The 20174-nt window shown below is 36.4% G+C and overlaps 1 protein-coding gene across 8 annotated transcripts in view; it reads left to right on the top strand.

Annotated features, from left to right (window-relative positions):
• The window catches only part of kcnc3b (potassium voltage-gated channel, Shaw-related subfamily, member 3b), a 73471-nt gene that overhangs the window by 40557 nt on the left and 12740 nt on the right, over window positions 1–20174 (top strand). For 5 of the 8 annotated variants that reach the window (XM_058764934.1, XM_058764935.1, XM_058764933.1 and 2 more), the window contains 3 exons: window positions 1136–2117; window positions 3771–3959; window positions 6968–6988. In XM_058764934.1, coding sequence (XP_058620917.1) covers window positions 1136–2117; window positions 3771–3959; window positions 6968–6988 — 1192 coding nt within the window. Of the gene's footprint in view, window positions 1–1135; window positions 2118–3770; window positions 3960–6967; window positions 6989–15023; window positions 15065–20174 lie in introns of all 8 variants that reach the window. The other 3 variants (XM_058764937.1, XM_058764940.1, XM_058764939.1) reach the window with 2 other exon arrangements.

Genomic DNA, 20174 nt, shown 5'->3' with positions numbered 1-20174 from the left:
CCTTAAAATGTTAAGTTGGCTCAACTTTTTTTCTTTTTTTTTACCGTGTATGTTTTAGGAATAAAATGTTGTAAAAATCAGGCAAATGATAAATGAACAAACCCATCTGTAAAATCCCTCTGAATATAGATAGGAATAAAACTGTTAAGTTTAGTATATAAGTGCTGCTAAAGTACAGTAGAGATGAAAACTCATTTTAAAAAATGGCCTTTAAAGATAAATATGGTAATTGAAATGTACAGATGCAAATAGAAAAAAATACAATAAAATAAATGCTTAAAAGAGTATTTTTTGATGTTTTCTTTCCACTAGTCTGAAACAACACAAAAGAAAAAATCTCCAAAAATAGCCTAAAATCTCAAATACTGTCAACAGCCAGAAAAAAAATCATCATGTTAAAGGAATAAAATGTTGCAAAAAATCAGGTGACAAATAAACAAACCCCTAAGTAAAAACCTTCAGAATATATTGTAGATAGGAATAAAAGTGTTAAGTTTGGTCTATATACAGTAAGTGCTACTGATAAAAACTCATTTTGAGAGAATGGCCTTTAAAGATAAGTATTGTAATTGAAATCTACAGGTGCAAATAGATACAGAAGTGCAATAAAATAAACGCTTAAAGAGTATTTTAGATGTTTTCTTTTCACTAGTCGTTATGAAAAGCCAAACAGCCGAAAATCTCAAATACTGTCAACAGCCAGAAAAAGGAAAAAAATCACCATGTTTTTTAAGTATAAAATGTTTGAAAACATGAGGCAAATGATAAATGAACAAACCCCTCTGTGAAAACCCTTAGAATATAGATGGGAATAAAACTGTAAAATTTGGTGTAAGTGATTCTGAAGTGGAGATGAAAAAATAAGTACTGTAATTTAAATCTACAGGTGCAAATAGATATTATAGTGCAATAAAATAAAGATTTTATGTTTTATTTCAACTAATCCAGAAAAAATCCCAACACAATCTCAAAATGACCAGTGCATGAAAAAGAAAAGACTTGTAGTGTCTTGCCTAAAGGAGACTCAACAAATGTTGAGTTACAGCTTGTACTTGTAATATTGAACAGTTTTGTATGTTGACCCATCATTTTTGGTTACCCCTGTCGAACTCTCTCTTTCTTTCTCATTTTTCAGTATGTGGCATTCGGATCCCTTCTGTTCATCCTCATCTCCATTTCCACCTTCTGCATGGAGACGCACGAAGCGTTCAACACCATCTACAACAAAACGGAGAACGTGACAGACGGGAATGTGACGAGAGAGGAGATCGTGTACGAGGTGGTGACGGACAGCTGGCTGACGTACGTGGAGGGAGTGTGCGTCATCTGGTTCACCATCGAGGTGTTCACGCGCATCATCTTCTGCCCGGACAAGGCCGAGTTCTTCAAGAGCGCGCTGAACATCATCGACTTCGTGGCCGTCCTGCCTTTCTACCTAGAGGTCAGTCTGAGCGGACTCTCCTCCAAAGCGGCGAAAGACGTGCTGGGCTTCCTGCGAGTGGTGCGCTTCGTCCGAATCCTGCGTATCTTCAAGCTGACGCGCCACTTCGTGGGCTTGCGGGTTCTCGGGCACACGCTTCGCGCAAGTACCAACGAGTTCCTCCTGCTCATCATCTTCCTCGCTCTCGGCGTCCTCATCTTCGCCACCATGATCTACTACGCCGAGAGGATAGGAGCCAGTCCGGACGACCCTACGGCGAGCGCGCACACCAACTTCAAGAACATCCCCATTGGTTTCTGGTGGGCCGTGGTGACCATGACCACCTTAGGCTATGGAGATATGTATCCGGAGACGTGGTCGGGCATGCTGGTGGGGGCGCTGTGTGCCCTCGCGGGGGTGCTGACTATTGCCATGCCCGTCCCCGTCATTGTGAACAACTTCGGCATGTATTACTCTCTGGCCATGGCCAAGCAGAAGCTGCCCAAAAAGAAGAACAAACACATTCCACGAGCCCCGCAACCCGGCTCGCCCAATTACTGCAAGCCGGACGCCCTCGCCATGGCCACGGCCTCGCCCCAGAGGATCCTGGGTAACGTGCTGGGCGGCGTGCTGGGCTCGAGCGGGCTGACGGGGGACTGTCCTCTAGCTCAGGAGGAGATCATAGAGATTAACAGAGGTGAGAGACTGTTTCACATGCACCACCAAAAAGTCTTTCATTGACTGGTTTTAAACTCATTTATGAGTTTAAAAGTTTTGGATATAAGGAGCTTCAAAAATATGGTCAAAATTTTTTTGAATGACAGTACTGATTTACATTAGCTGGTTGATATGACTAATAAATCAAAATATAGTTCATTTAGCTTGAAATAAAAATATGGTTTATATGTGTCATTATATTATATTTTTATTATATTTACATTTTATTTTATTTATAGTTATTTTAATCCAACTGAAAAAAATGATGTGTGTATATATACATACAATTATTTCTGTTCATTTCTAAGCTTGTGTGTGTGTGTATGAAGTTGAACACAACAGAATTCAACAAAAATTCATATTTAAATATCAGTAATGTTTTATATTATTATTTTTTATAATATTTTATATTATATAAATCTTCACAATATAATGTATTATATATATTATTTTATTTAAATATATATTATAGTTATTTTTGATAACTTAATAATTGGTGAATTATTTACATATTTAATGTTATACATGTACAATTTTATTTTTAAATGATATTTTATTTGAGATATTATATATTGGATTTTTATATTTATGTATTTAATAGCTTTTTTAAATGGCTATTAATAGCTATTTTGGGGATAACTCAAGTTTCAAAAATGAAACTTTAACTTTAAAATTAAATTAAAATTATATTTAATAAAAAAATACAATAAAATCACATGAGAGCCCACAGACATCCGGAGATAGCCAAGAGACATTTTAGATCTGTGTGGGAAAACATTTTGGGTGCGTTGTTAAAAATGCTACAATACAACATACTGTCCTACGCTGTACAGCAGCATGTGTCTTTGTGTGTGTGAGTGTTTCTCCAGATGCACTGCTACTCCTGCTAATGTCATGTCTATTATCAATTATTCATTGTTTATTAAACCTCTCTAATAGTTCTATAGGGTCACTATAAGTTCTACAAACGTTCTATAAGATACAGGACAGAAACAGGGCAATGCATAAACCTTGCCTTGTGTTTAATTTTTCTTAACTAGTTTATCTATATCATCAGCTTATTTTGGTGCCATCACATTATTTCCAGATATATGAGCTGTGTTGTAATTTCTTTGTTTAGGACATGATAGGCAGTTTCTCTTTTAGGAAGAGCAGCTACCAGCTACTGTTCTTTAACTTGCGTTTTACAAGCACATTTATTATTTGTTTATAGTATTATTATAGTTTTTATTAGTATTTTGATTCATATTATTATTCATTGATTATTTTTTGTTTTATTTACAGTTAGTAATTTCAGTTTTTCAACTCAAACATTTCAAATTTTTATGTAGTTTTATGTAATATTTTAATTCAGCTTTATTTTAATTAACAATAGTTCATGTTTCAGTTAACAGCAATAACCCTGTTAAAGAACAGTGATTAAATTTCGTATTCACTGCTACAGTGCTCGATTTTAAATACTTTTTTAAATGTTGATTTATGCACAAGTCATTGTTTTGATTTCAGTGAATCATTTGAATCAGTTCTCAGAACTGGTGTGAATGATTTAATGATTCAGTTCTCAAATTCAACTCACTCACTCATGGAACGAAAGTCATACAGGTGTAGAACGACATGTCATGTCTCTCCTCAGACTCGAAGCAGAACGGTGACGCAGCCAGCGCCGCTCTAGCAAACGAGGACTGTCCAACAATCGATCAGGTTCTTAGTCCGGACGAGCGCAGCCCGGTGGGCCGAACACAGGAACGCTACCAGCAGGACAGAGCCTGCTTCCTCCTCAACACGCGAGAGTTTCGACCCACTGATGGGAATGTGCGGAAAGGTACGTTTTAGCGCTTCTGCATGCGGGTTACACACACACACACACACACATTCACACAGTCAGGCAGTGAAGGGAACATCAGTCTCGGCCCAGTCCCAGTGTCTGTGATAGACGTATTAGATCATACAGATCTAGTTGCACACACAAGCGTCCCTTAACAATGTTCCAAAAAAACAGTTTTACATGCCCATCTCACGCCATCTCTCTCGTGCCCATCTCTCCAAAAATACAGATTACATAACCACTGAACATCGCAGGGTGTTTTCACACTTGGTTGGTTTCAGGGGGCTGAAAGCATTTACAAGAAGTCCGGCTTACATGTCAAGTCAAGTCAAATTTATTTATATAGCACTTTTTACAATACACTTAGTTTCAAAAGCACATTTACAGAAAATCATTATGTTAATGTTTATATTTACACAATGTTTATATTTACATATTTACTATAATATCCGCTTTACAGTCAAATTGTACAATAATATACTTGACATTTTGCCGCAATGAACAATTTTTCAAAATGAAGCGAATTTATGCTTAACACTAGAAAAATATCTGAATACATTCAAAGGTATAACAGATTGACATATTTTTTTCTTGTTTTAAGCATAAACCCACTTAATTTTGATACTTTTTTCAGAAAACAAGAGATGTAATAAACATTTTTCTTGGTTTGGGAATTTTTAGACATCTATAATTGAACACAAGACTAAAATACAAAATAAGAAAATCATTTTTTGCAGTGAAGTTTAGAACTGTTGTTTGCAAATATGTAAACCTTTTTTTATAAATATATAAACTTTTTGTTTTAGGAATGTGAATAGGCTTACACATTTGCACAAATACACATACACATATATGATATACTATAAACTCACTATAAAAAATATTTAAATATACAGAATAAGAAAATAAATAAATACTAAATAAAATAAAGATTATAAAAAATCAATTTTAACTACACACATAAAGGTCTTTCTTCACTTTTATGTATAAAGTAAGCCTGGAGCATTTAAACTGACCAACTCTGGTGCATCAATTTGAGGAAATCATTACAGAAATGTATTCATATTTTACAACAATAAATATATTAGATTTAAATGTGAAGTGCATAATTTCTGAACCAATAGCTGCCCCAAATGAAATTGCAAAAGTATTGACCAGCAGATGGACCACTGGTTGAGCCAATGCTAGTGAATGAGCACTAAAATGGGTCAGAATGAGATCTGAACCCACTTTTTAGGCCAGAAACAATGTGAACACAAAGTGAACTGGTTTATTTTTTGGTCCACCTCAGGGAATCTACATTTGGTTAGTTTAGGATTCAAGTGTGAAAACATCCTTAAAAACACACTGATGTCTGGAAAATCTTTCTTTTAACTTTTTTCTTTTCTTTTCCTCTTTTCTGTCTTTCTCTATTTATGTTTGGTGGTTCTTTGCATGTCTTTTTACTCAATTCTGTTTCTTTCCTGACATGCATTATCCTCTTTTTACCCTCTATTCTTCCATTCTCTCAATTTCTTTTTTGCATTGCATTTTCCTTGATCCTATTCGTCTTCGTTTCAGTGACAAACCTTCTGTTCCACACGACATCCCACAAAACTTTGTGACCCTGCACTGTCACCTGCAACAGCCACAAATATCTCCTCTCCACCCATAAAAACACACAACAAATGACACAATCCATGTACGCAATTCTCCAAACCTAATTTTTCCCCGGTTGCCGTTTCCTCAACGCAACCCAACTACATTTGGCACTGTTAGCATTAGGAGATCAGCCGACCATCATCCCCTTACAGATGAATGGACTTTAATGCTTCGGCATGCATCAAACCATAGTAATCAGAGGTAAAAACCAACAACAGAAATAGAAACATACTAAACATACATGCAAATAAAGTCCAATTGTTCAAGCCATTTAGGACAGAAACAAACACAAGCACAATTACACCTGCATGGGTGTGTTGTTGTTGTTGATGGTTGTAATTTTTCGTGTTGATGTTGTGTTGTTGTTGTCCTAACAAACTGTCATTAGTTTCATCAATTAAAGGAAATGAATCTAATGTTGTATAATGCTGCTGAATATGAGTTTGAGGTTGGGTTTAACACGCTCTCTGACAGAAGCATTTGCTCTCATATGTTTTTGCACCTCTTAAACTGCTGACCGTCCCGCTCTGGACAGTCAATGACAAAAATGTCTGTGCACTGAGGAGAATTTATCACCCAATTTAACACCAGACATGAAGAAAACTCAGCACTAATACAGTGAGACGGCACAAATCATATTTTGAAAGCACATTTGTCTGTCACCCTGCGTAGAGGACAGACGACTAAGCGATTAAATGTATTTATTGGAATTTTCCAGGTTATTTTCAACTTCTAAATCATCATTTGAGGGAATACAGATCAAGAAGAATCTTCTGCCGACCAGTTGCATGAACATTGGACTGAACAATCATGCAACTGATAATGTATAAAATGAAAAATAGATATTATTTAAAAGATTAAAGATTGCATTTAACAGATTTATTAGTTAACTGAAGTTAATCAAATAGGGCAAAGGTCATCTAAATGTAAAAATAAAGAAAATAAGCATATTCAATATTGACTGATACTAATAAATTATGATAGTTATGATAGGTTAGGGTTGCCTGCTAGGCTTCTATTGTAATTGTATGACTTAAAAGAGTCAAAATGGTTACGTTGAAAATAACCTGGAATGTTTAAAGATGCTTTAAAGTGTTGTATAAACGTACCGTCTCGTGAAGAGAGCAGAAACCCAATCTTTACTCGGACGTATTCAGGTCTGTTACACTAACCTCATACACTGTATTGAGTATTACATGTATAAGGGACAAAGTTGGACACTGTAGAGTTTGTGTAACAAAGATTGTTTTCAATGTCATATGAGATCCACTGCAATTACAAATGGAACTGCAGCTGCTGCAGTGTGTGTGTGTGTGTGTGTTTTCAGTGGGATCTCACACGCTCTGTATTGTCTTTTTCTTCAGGTTGTGTCATATCCCGCGTTTGTATGTTGGCTTCTTCATATATTCTCTCACTGTTCTACTATCTCCCCCCGTCCTCCTCCTCCTCCTCCTCCGTGTGTGCGCGTGCGTGCGTGCGTGCGCGCGTGTGTTGTGTTTGTTGTGACGTGACGTCGCTTATTGTGTTTTCAGTGTGTTTCCCTCACTCCACCGGTGACCTTTAACCCTGGCGCGATGGAGGACGCGCACACATGCGCACCGAGGCAACGCTTAAATCTGCACACACATAGAAAAGAGACTCGAAGGTTGTTTAGGTGTTCGCTGTGCTGAGTCACCCCAGGGTTAAAGGTCAGGGGTCGATAGAGGTCAAGGTGAATTCAAATGAGCGCAGGTTCATGGTTCTGTGCCATGCTGTGAACACCGTATTCACTCCAAAAAATACTTTGGCCCAAATTTAAGATTTATGTATTTGAATTGCATAAAATCCATTCTGATTACACAGTTTGAACGTAAACAATCTAATAACGTTAATGTGATGTATGAAACAGGTAAGATTTCTGCACTCAAAAAATCATTTTGCACCTGTTTGATTCAAGATTATTAACTGTTAACTAAAACAGAAATTAAAACTATAAAAAATTTTGCTACTTGAAGTAAAAGTTCACTGAAATAAAGTAAAATATAAAAAATTAAACTTATTATATTTCAGCTAGTTGTCAAGGCAGCATTTAGCGTAGTGTGTGTGTGTGTATGTGGGTGTAAATTTGTATTTAATAATTTTAGTTTAACTGTAAATACTAAAATATCTCAAATTAAATGAACAAAAATTTATAAACAAAAATTTATAAAAAAAAAAATAATTTTAATTATTAATTAAAAAATAAAAACACAACAAAATTACTAAAACTGAAAACAAAATAGAAAAATAAAATCTAATTTAAAATATTAACAAATACTAATTCTAGTTTTGGTTTTATTTTAAAAATAATGCTTTTATTAAAATTTCTTAACATCAATTCATTGATAAATTTTTTTATTTATTCTGTTAAAACATGAACATGGTTATGGCTAGCTATAGATGTATAAGATTAAAACACTTTGAATTTATTGATAATAAAGTTTTTAACCTGTTTATTGTATATTTAAAACATATTTATTTTAGTTTATTAGTACTTTTACAGAAATCCTACCAGTTTCATTAATGTATGACTTACATGTTTGTTGAAACTGGATGGAAATTTTATATTGCAGTTCAAACACACAAACCTTAAATGTAGGCCTAAATATTTTGTGTTTTTTTGCTGCAAATTGTGACACTTTGAAGCTTTTAGAAAGCGACAGGGAGGGAAAACCCACAGGCAGATGGAGAAAAGCGTGTTTATGTGTGGCACAGTCCTATGAATATGCTCATACGACCTCAACCTGCTTCAGTTCCTAGCGTAGCCGGAAACTCCTACATGTGTGCGACGATCTGTGTGTGTGTGTGTGTGTGTGTGTGTGCTGTGTAACTGACGTCTGACTGACTGGTTGACAGACAGAAACTGGGATATTTGGACAGACTCACAGACAGACTGACGTTGAGAAGGTAAGAACGAACTGTGGTAAAACCCAAGCCCACGTTCCCCCGTCATTTATCCTGGGCTTCAGCAAGGCATCGTCTCCTGGACGGCAGTCGCTCTCAGTCACTTTAACATCCAGAGCACCTATAGACACAGAAATAACAGTATAACAGACATCCAGTATCTGTTGAGGATATGTGTATGTGTGAGTTCTGCTATATGGTGAAAGCATCTTCTTAACTGTCTCTACCTAAACTACCATCCAAGCTCTGTTTCAAAACCTAGTGAGCAAACATACATATGTGACCCTGGAGCACAAAACCAGTCTTAAGTCGCTGGGGTATATTTGTAGCAATAGCCAAAAATACATTGTATGGGTCAAAATGGTAGATTTTTCTTTTATGCCAAAAATCATTTGGATATTAAGTAAAGATCATGTTCCATGAAGATATTTTGTAAATTCACTACTGTAAATATATCAAAATTTAATTTTTAATTAGTAATATGCATTGCTAAGAACTTCATTTGGACAACTTTAAAGGCGATTTTCTCAATATTTAGATTTTTTTGCACCCTCAGATTCCAGATTTACAAATAGTTGTATCTCAGTCAAATATTATCCTATCCTAACAAACCATACATCAATGGAAAGATTATTTATTCAGCTTTCAGGTGATGTATAAATCTCAATTTCGAAAAATTGACACTTAAGACTGGTTTTGTCGTCCAGGGTCACATATAGTATATATCCATATAAAACAGATACAGTAGTTTCATAGTTGCACATTTTTACCTGACATTAAAAATTAAAACAGATAATATTCTCTGATTGTAAGGTAATTTATTGATCAAATAAATATCCCTACATTTTTTTTCTTTTTAAGACATTTTTATAATTATTATATACATATATATATATATATATATATATATTTTTTTTTTTTTTTTTTTAATTATGTATTTCTGTTTAGCTTTAAATTATTTTTATTTTAGTTGTAGTTTTAGAAATTTTGGTACGTTACTTAAACTAATTTTATTTCTGTTATTTGCCAAGGCAACATTTCAATTTTGTGTTTATTTATATATTTGTTTATTTATTTTGTTTCATATTTTTGACTGTAGAAAGTCAAGCAAAATTTAAATCGAACTTGACAGTCAAGTCACCATACCTTTTATTGTATGTAAAAAATTAATACGATTTTTCTTTTAATTTTAATTTTAAAAAAATTATATTTATCATTAATTCATTTTTGTTTCAGTTTTAGTAGTTTTAGTGCTTTGGCTTAAACTTATTTTGGTTTAAGTTTTATTTATATATATATATATATATATATATATATATATATATATATATACATACAGCTTTATTTCAATTAATGGAAACTTATTTTAATAGAATTTTAGTTAACAATAACATCACTGTTTTTTTTATCATCATTTATGAAAGTAATATCAAAGTTTAATATTTGGGGTTGTTGGTTTGTTTAAAATCACTAATTCTAGGTTTAAAATACTTAAGTAAGACTAGAAACGATTGACAAGCAAATAACTCTAGGAATAGTCATAGCAAGCATCCTAATTATTATCACATGTAACCCTCATGAAAAACATAATCACATAATGCATTGTGATTTTCTTCCAAGAAGTCGATCAGAAAATGGTTTTATCTATTTATAATGCACTTTTTCGCCCATTATTTGATTGTTATTTGTGCAACTGCTAACGTCAGTCTTCGTTGGAAATCAAATGCAAGCATCCGTTGAGTCTCCTATTTGTGTGCCGTGTGAGTAACCATTAACAAAGTTAGTGGCCATGGAGAGCATTTCAGATCAGTCACTTACAGTATGAGGTTCCATTTCAGCTAAGATGCTGCCTTAGAAGCTTGCAGCCTAAGTAGACAGCGAGGTAGTGCACTAGGGTTTGGAACAGAGCTGCAGTGCCTCATCAAATGGACATTAGACTGTTAATTGGGCACGATACAGTGAGCGTACGCTGTGTGTGATGCTCACTGTGCCAACGGGAGTCGATTTAAGATCTAAATATACTCCTGTTTTCACTTGCCATCTGTGAAAACCTTCAGACACACACACACACACACACACATATTGCTCTGGGTGTTAAAGTGATCTCTTCCTGTGCAATATAATCCCTAAATGCTATTCACTGTTCTTAGAGGAGTGTGTGTGTGTGTGTGTGTGTGTGTGTGTGAGTGTGTGTGTGTGTGTGTGTGTGTGTGTGTGCACCAACCTGCCCTGCTCTAATGCTGTTTGCATGAGGCTATTTGCTCAGAGTCAAAGTCAGTATCAGACTTCTGAAGTCTCTGTGAAGGATCTCTGTAAGCCATTGTGAGTTCTCTTTCTCTCTCTCTTCTCTGTCTCTCTATGTCCTGTTGTCTTCCTCCATGTCCTCTTGTTTGTCTCGTATGTTTATGGGCTTATGTGTGTGTTCAAACTGGTCGATTTTCGTTTGTGTTCAATTGGGCGAAGTTCATCAGTACCCCTTTTTCTAGCCCATGCTCACAAGCAAACATCAATAGTTTCACTGTAGAGCAAAACTCTACATTAGTTTCAGTTATTTTTATTTAATACTAGAAACAAAAGTAAAACACCTCACATATTGATTATAAAGGGTCATATCAAAGAATCAAATATTATTAAATATTTTGTGATAAAACAGTTTTAATATAATATATTTTAATATAAGACCATTTTTAAGATTATTTATTATTTTTAAAAATATTTTAGTATTGTTTTTAAACTTTATTATTATTATTGTTATTTAATTATTATTTATTCATTAAGACTTAATGCTCTATATTTGTTTGTTCATTTATTTGTAATATTTTATTATTATTTTAATATTTTAATTTTAATAAATATAGAAAAAAAGTGACAATGACCATGCATTTTCATTGTATGTAAAATGATTACAAAAGTTCATAAAAATATTTTTACATATAATATAATGAATTGCATATTCCTTAATCTTTTAAGATAAAACAACATTTAATTTTAAAATTTCTTTATTTTAAAAACTTTTCAAATATATATATATTATTTTATTTATTTGTTTATTTATTTGTTTATTTATTTTAATATTGATTTTAATAAATCTAGCAAATTGCTATTGAACTTAACAGTCAGCGATTACCATGCATTTTTATTGTATCAAAAAATATTTTTTATGAAAAAAAAAATTTTTGCAAAAAACAAAACAAAACATTTATACATAACAAATAAAAAAAATTAACATGACCCCTTTATTGATTTATTTGATCATTATTGAAGCACCTTAAACTGTTTTCAGTTTTTAGGAAGGTGTAAAGAACAGGTGCCCTGTACATAACCATCTCTCAATTTATTGAAATTTCCATTTTATACACACAAATTGTAACCTAATTTGGCATTACAAGGTCAAAGTGAGAATCTGTATGAGATATGCCTTGAGAGCAGAACATTTTTCAAAACTAAACAGGTGTGCTCTAGTTCCGTCAAGGCAACAGCATGAAGGTCTATATTTAGTCTGTGTATAGTGAACCGTTTATGCTTTACAAGTAGAGGAGTAAATATTTGCCCTGATGGTTCGATTCAGTTATGATCCTTTCTAAATGATGCAATACATCATGAAATCTGCATTCAAGTAACAATTTGGTTCGGTTAAATTAGTATGATTCATAATTATATAAAAAAAAATATGCTGAAGACACAAAGGGACAATTGAGCATGTTCATGTCAGAATTACATTTGCTGGATTTTAATCAATAAAAAACGGTTTTAAAAAAAATTATAATCAATTCTAAAATTCTGAAATCAGTACATTAAATTATAGTTGTTAAATTGATGCATTTAACAAGTCTAGTAATAGATAATTCATAAACTACAATGACAGAGGCCTTCTCACTATATCTCTCAACTCATTTCATATCTCTCTCACACACACACACACACACACACACTCACTCCTTCCATGTCTATGTGTGTAGATATTAATGTTGCATGTTTGTGTTTTTACTGCAAATGTGCATTTCCTGTCAGCAAATATCACAACTTGTCATTTAGAAACCCATTTTGACATAAACAACATTGCATTCCACCTATTTATTGTCTAAATACAAGCGTCTCTATTATTGTGCATGGTGCCGTCTTCTTAAAGGTTAACAAGTGGCACTGTTTAAGTTTAAGGATAGTTTGATAACACAGTCCAGTATCAGCGCAGTGGATCTGTTCTCCCGTTACAGCAGATTCCAACGGTGAGCGGCCCGTCATGGTTGTGGTGTTCAGTGTTCTGGTCACAAGCCGATCGATAGAGCTTAATTGTGGGTAATGTGAGCTCTCTCTATCTCTAACAGCCCAGCGGTCGATATGCCAGCATACTGCTGGAACAGGTCAAGCTGGAATAGCTTTTCATTGCAGGCTGTACATGGGACCTTCATAGCAACAACATATATGATATAAACTAGGGCTGGGTGCTGACACAAATTTTACGATTCTGTTTGATTCGACGCGACTCGATTTTGATTCACAAGCATGCAATTCAATTAAATCTGTTTCAATATCAATTCACTTGGATATATATCAGGTACAGTACGTGTTATTTATTTAAGGAAGAAATCTCTCAACTAATGCTGTAAACTACACATGGAACCCTGTCAGTTGGTACATTACTATAATGCTAAAGGTTCAAATTAACAACTCATGTGTATACAAACATTTAAATGGCACATAAGGCAGTTTGTATACTAATAATATTATTATAATAACTTTTTAATAGTGCTGTCAAACGATTAATCGCGATTAATCACATACAAAATAGTTTTTGTTTACATAATATATCTGTGTGTATTGTATATATTTATTATGTGTATATAAATACACACATGCATGTATATATTTAAGAAAAATGTTACGTTTATATTGAATATTTTAATATATAATATTTATTATATGAATGTAAATATATACATGTAACTACATGTAAATATTTTCACAATATATACTGTATGTGTGTGTATTTCTATATGTAACCCTGGACCACAAAACCAGTCTTAAGTCGCTGGGGTATATTTGTAGCAATAGCCAAAAATACATTATCAATTTTTCTTTTATGCCAAAAATCATTAGGATATTAAGTAAAGATCATGTTCCATGAAGACATTTTGTAAATTTCATACCGTAAATATATTAAAACGTAATTTTTGATTAGTAATATGCATTAAGGACTTTGTTTGGACAACTTTAAAGGCGATTTTCTAAATATTTAGATTTTTTTCCACCCTCAAATTCCAGATTTTCAAATAGTTGTATCTCGGCCAAATATTGTCCGATCCTAACAAACCATACATCAATGGAAAGCTTATCTATTCAGCTTTCAGATTATGTATAAATCTCAATTTCTATAAATTGACCCTTGTGACTGGTTTTGTGGTCCAGGGTCACATATACATAAAAAAATATACACAGTACAGACACATTATGTAAACAAATACTTTTATTTATACGTGACGTTGTTTACGAGCTGTTTTATTGACGTCTTTGCACGGTTGAAACACTGATTGAGCAATGACACATGATACATTTCGGTAAGTTTTAACATACCTTTGATGCTCATTCGTTTAGTTCGAATGAGGAAGAGATGATCTCACTCACGCTCCTCGCGGCCTCACGCAGCACGCCACATTAAAGAGCGCCAAAACGGTATTTATTGTTTGAATTCCGTCATAAAACGCACATAATTTGAAAACCGAGACTTTATTTTATACCAGATATAAAAAGGCACAAAGCTTACTGTGATTTGTGACTTGGGATTTAAGAATCGATATCAGTTCAACCGAAATCAATATTTTCAATCCAGATGATGACAACTGACTAATTATTGCCTCAACTTTTCAGATAACACGTTTTGCTAATGTTTTCATTGTTATTTAAAAAAAAAAAAAAAAAATGTTTTTCGTTCTTTGAACTTACAAAACCTCCAGTTTTTTTATGTTTTAAAAGCGTTTTTTCTTGGTTGAACGAACATTAAGTGAACATTCCATTTTATCATTTCACAAACACTATTAGAATGCTACTTTTGAATATTCTCTGAAACTAGTAGGCTATTAACATTTAAAAACCGTTGGATGAACGTCCAAATAAAAATAAACAAAAAAACAAAACATTACATGAACAATGTAACCTAGGCCCTATAGTTTTTGTGCTAACAATTTGGGAACATTATGTAAGAGCTTTGCACAAACGTTCGGTTGACATTACTGGAAAAACGTTTGTTTATAACTTTGAGAGAACCTTGCCAAAACATTCCGAGAACATGCATATCTTCATCATCATTAGCTACTTGATGACTGAGGCTGGTGGTCACATGTACTGTGGCATATATTAAAGATAGTTATCCATCACATTAGGGCATCTAAATGTGGTTTTGATATTTGCACACCCCCTTTTTGTTCTTTCATGTCATTCACTCTCTTTTTAACTCTCTCCACTGTGTGACTAACACTCATCTCATCCTTCATTCGCCTCCAGGCCGTCAATGCAGCACCAGAGTTTCTAATGCGTGACTGTGGGTAGGTACATCAACTGTTTTAAAATTGTTCCTCACATGTTCAAACAGGAAACACTTCTTTATGAAGTTTTCCTGGTTCACAGTAGGTATGCAAATCTTGTTGCACTCATCCTACTGGACATTTTGAACATGATAATACTATAAAATATTGTGTGTATGTTATAAGTAATATAAGATAAACTATAAAGCATATTCTTTAGCATGTGAGCTGGTTGCATTGTGTGCGTTTAACATGATAAAGGTGTTGGAATTCAAGCATTTATTCTATTTTGTGTTGCATTTTCATCATTTGGTGTAATGTATAGGAATAAACATGCAATATACTGTATGTAGGAATTTGCTGTGTAAACCATTTTATGTATTAATAGGAATACTTCAGTAGATACCCACACCTAAAGATAACATGAGATGTCATTCACAACTTATTTAATTTGATAACGTAATATATAGAGTGAAAAGGTTTTTGGTATAGGAAATAATGTAGAATGGGACTTTATTTTGTCCATCTGGATTCATTCGGATCATAAAAGTGCATGTTTATACCTAAACACTAAGTTAGGATATGTTTGACCAATTTTAAAATATAATCTGTTTTAAAATATTATTTAAAAATATTAAATAATTTTTATATATTTATAAATATTTTTAATCATACATAATATACAAAGATTAATAATAATAATAATAATAATAATACAAATTAAAGTATTTAAAGTAGTAATTTGATGTGATAGTAATTTTAAAATATTATATATTAAATATGCCATCTGTAATATATATATATATATATATATATATATATACATCATATATTTAAACAACATTTGTAATTACAATTATATAGTATACAAAATGTACATTAAAAACAAAAAGTAAAATCTATATTAAAATGTATTGTTAAGACCAGGTATATTTATTAATAAAGTAAACACGTTCCATTTTAATTTCATGTCTTTAAAGTATTATACAGTAAGGTAGTTCATTTGGACATTTTTAATGTATGCATGTTGGATTGGTTAGCCAGTTTGCTTTTTTACCACACTGTCATCCAAAGGTCCCGTTGTTTTAGTGTTGTGAGGCGCTACACTCTCACACACCCTCCTTCTTCCATCTAGTATCCATCAATCCCATGAAATGTATTCACTCTTCCTGTCTTATTCCACCCTCACTAATGCGCTCTGTCTCCTGAGGAATGGTTTAAAAGCTCTTACTAGACAAACATAATAAAAAGGGCGTGTGACTGTCTGAACCACGCTCTTGACCAGGCGGAGAGGTAAAAGAATCCACACTGCTTGTTTTTGTTGCTCTGTTGTCCAGAAGTTGTACTGAAGTACACCTGTAGTATGTGGGCAGACTGTGAGCGCGTTGTACTTTAATATGAGCGCTGGGTGTTCTGCATCTGTAGGTTGTTGGTTTTAATGAACGGGAAGCTGCCGTTTTGTTTTTAATGCAAGTGGGTTCTTGTAAACAAACTCCACTTTTAGGCCAGAAAAGTATTTTATACAATATGATGTGAATGATTGGCGAGTGCATTACAAGCATGCAGGATTATTAAGCATGCTTCATGCATGTTCTGTGGTGGTTAGAAACCTCAGTCTTGGAATGTCTGTAAATCTATCTATCTGTCTATCTATCTATCCATCTATCCATCTATCTCTCTCTCTCTCTCTCTCTCTCTCTCTCTCTCTATCTATCTATGTCTGTCTATCTGTCTATCTGTCTATCTGACCTGAAGCTGAAACTGATACTGATACTGAAACTGACAGTAGCAGAAGACAATTATGTTATATCTTGCTATGGCACCCCTTGTGGTGAATAGTAGGTGTATTTTGTAGTGTAACAAACGTCTTGGTTATGTACGTAACCCTCGTTCCCTGATGGAGGGAACGGAGACATTATGTCGTGAATCATAGGGGTATTCACTTGGGAGCCCCAATCATCTCTGACTTTAAGAGAAAACGCCAATGAATATTGGCTAGTGGATTTTGCATACCTGAGCCACTCCCCGTGCATACGGGTATAAATAGGCGACAGGTGCATCCACTCATCAGGTTTTCCACTGAGGAGCCGCGAACATGTCCCTGGTTCAAGATTGTGGCATGTCTCCGTTCCCTCCATCAGGGAATGAGGGTTACGTACGTAACCGAGACGTTCCCTATCTGTCGGCCACTACGAGTTATGTCGTGACGACATAGGGGTCCATGGAAAGCACCACAACCTGAACCCCGTCACAACCTTATAGCATTGCAAATGTTGACAAGCAAGCGCGTGACAGACAAATGCCATGCAAAGGTCGCAACCTTCCCATCGCCCCAGCGCAAATTCGCTGACCTTGGTACCCGCAGGAACCAGAGGTGAGTACATCGCTGCTGGAGATAGCCAAGCTGCTGTTCCTTTCCCCACAGAATTTCTTAACAGAAGGGATTCCGACCTTCAGAAAGATAGCTTCAAGTCTTTCCTATTTGTTGTTACAACTTGGCAGTAACGACAGGGAAGCGAGCCTTCCGGAGAAGGGCGCTACGGAGGCCACATCCTGCCCGAAGGGAGGTGACATGTGGAGACACCAATATGGACTGACCCAGGCCTGGGGCAGTACTACATACAGAATGGGACTCCGAGGCAGGTCCTACCTAGGAGTAGGGAGGAGAGCTGCCAGCAGAGCCTGACAGAGTGCTCTGACAAAAGGAAGACACAGGTTTACCGAGTGGGAAACCTTACCGTGGAAAAATACTAGTGGTGGGCATAGATTAATTTTTTTAATCTAGATTAATCTCACTGTAATCTTGGAATTAATCTAGATTAATCTAGATTAAAATGGCTCATTTGAATTCTGCCAAGTAGATCAGAATAAGTTTACTACTAGTAGTAAACAACTAGCAGTCATCAAGAATTTAATATTGATAATAACATTGAAGACATTGTATGATTATTCCTTAAAGATAAGGTTTTAATAGTTTTAGTAGTAGTAGCCTATTACGTTCTGCCCAATGTCTTCAAGTGAAACCAAACTTTTATTTTGACGGGTTGCCGTGAGGATAGTTTTTCTCAAATGAAACGCTTGAATGCTAATGAAGTGACTCTCAGAGCAGTTCTGGAGATGTTGTTCATGTATTTACGTCCTCATTTAGTGAGACGACAGACGTTAATATCGCCGCAAGCATCACGCGGTCTTCTGTATGAGTAGTGAACAAACCCGTGCGTCTGCGCCATACATTAACACAGAGACACACAGAAGTCATATTTAAATAGATGTTTTGCGGCTTAATATTTACAAATAGGAGTGGGAGTGTGCTCACTTGTGTGTGCGCTTACGTTTGTTTGTTTGTTTGTTTGTGTGTGTGTATGTGTGTGTGTGTGCGAACCGGGGCGGAACTCCGCTGTGCGCGCGATACAGAGAGCGCGACCATGTAGAGACAGAAATGACTTGCCGATTTCCATTGGGAAGCTTCTTAAAAATAAATTTTCCCTGAAGCAAACCCGGCGGCTTCATAGCTGCATCCATGTTAGCACGCATACACACACGTTCGAAGACTCGTTCTCGCCCCCTACAGTGCAATTCGGCTAGGTATACATCCGCGCTAAAATATCAAGGTGAAAGTCATCATAGCTTGCGTAGTATAGATCCAGCTCCCAGCCCAACTTTGAGAATAGATTAACGGCGATATTTTTTTTATCGCCCGATAAGAGTCTCACGTTAACGCAGCACGTTAACGCCGATAACGGCCCACCACTAAAAAATACACATATGGGATTACCTGCAGGGAGTCAAGCCATATGGATATCTAGCCCAGTATAGGGGCTGACCGGAGACCCGGTCAAGCTAACACCAATATTGGGCCTAGCGTCAGACTGCTCCACCCAGTCTGACTGCCGAGCTGAATTGTGTGAATGAGCCAGCAAGACGGGCTGGGCAGCACAAGCCACGCTCCCAGATACCGTGCAAGTGGCACCAAAGGAACAATCGACGAACCCACAGTGGTGCAGTAAAGGGGAGTAGGGCTGGATGGTACAGAAGGCACTGCATTCTGACCCATCCTCGTAGAACTCCCTACGTCCCTGGGGGGACTGGCTAGAGGCGGGGGGAGGCACTACGTCCCCCAACCGCACTCTCTTGGCCACAGGCAAGATGGGTTGCGGGCGAGAGTGTGAAGGCAGCGTGTCGCACACTGTCAGCCCACGAACCTAAGAACCCGGAGGACAAAGAAAATTGCTCTTTCTTTGAGAAGGTGGGTACCGAACAGAAACAAAAAGAAACAAAGGATTCTCCGCCTGGCCCTCCTCCGTCCTCGCTGTCCTCATTGTCTCCTGGGAAAGAGTAAAATCCCACAACTCCGGGTTGCCTGCGTCAGGGCCACTTCGTCTGCTTCCTGGAGGACTTGGGGGCCGGCTGGGACGCGGGGGGGCACCGCACTCCTGTGAGAGCCTTGATGCGCTGGCCTAGGTGTCAATTCAGCATGGAGCCGAGCAGCTCTGGAGGACACAGGGGGGCGCCCACAGCGACGAGCAGACTGAGGCCTGGCCCATGGGGCAGCGGTGGCTGATGGAGCATCCGAGGATGTGCTGGATAGCCTCGGTCTGCTTCTGCACTGCTGAGAACTGCTAGGCAAAGCCCTCGACAGTGTCACCGAACAGCCCAGTCTGGGAGATGGGAACGTCAAGAAAGCATGCTTTGTCGACATCCTTCATCTCTGCCATGTTGAGCCAGAGATGGCACTCTTGGACCACAAGAGTGGACATCCCCTTCCCGAGGGACCGTGCTGTGACTTTCGTCGCCCGGAGGGCGAAGTCAGTCGCCGTGCGCAGCTCCTGCATCAACCCTGGGTCGGTACTACCCTTGTGCATATGTTTCAGTGCCTTGGCATGGTGTGCCTGCAGGATAGCCATGGCATGCAAGGCAGAGGTGGCCTGGCCCGCAGCGCTGTAAGCTTTGGCCGTGAGAGCGGCCATCACTTTACAGGCTTTGGACAGGAGACGTGGACGATTCCTCCAAGTGGTGGCATTTTGCGGGCACAAGTGCACCGCAACCGCTCTCTCCACCTGGGGAATGTCCTCATACCCCCTAGCCACCCCGCCATCGAGGATAGTTAGGACAGAGGAGGGAGACAAGCGGC

Source organism: Onychostoma macrolepis, chromosome 24, assembly GCF_012432095.1.
Source record: "Onychostoma macrolepis isolate SWU-2019 chromosome 24, ASM1243209v1, whole genome shotgun sequence".
In the NCBI taxonomy this organism is placed as follows: domain Eukaryota; kingdom Metazoa; phylum Chordata; class Actinopteri; order Cypriniformes; family Cyprinidae; genus Onychostoma; species Onychostoma macrolepis.
The sequence above is the reverse complement of the archived record's forward strand: the minus strand, read 5'-3'. Positions and strand labels throughout refer to the sequence as shown.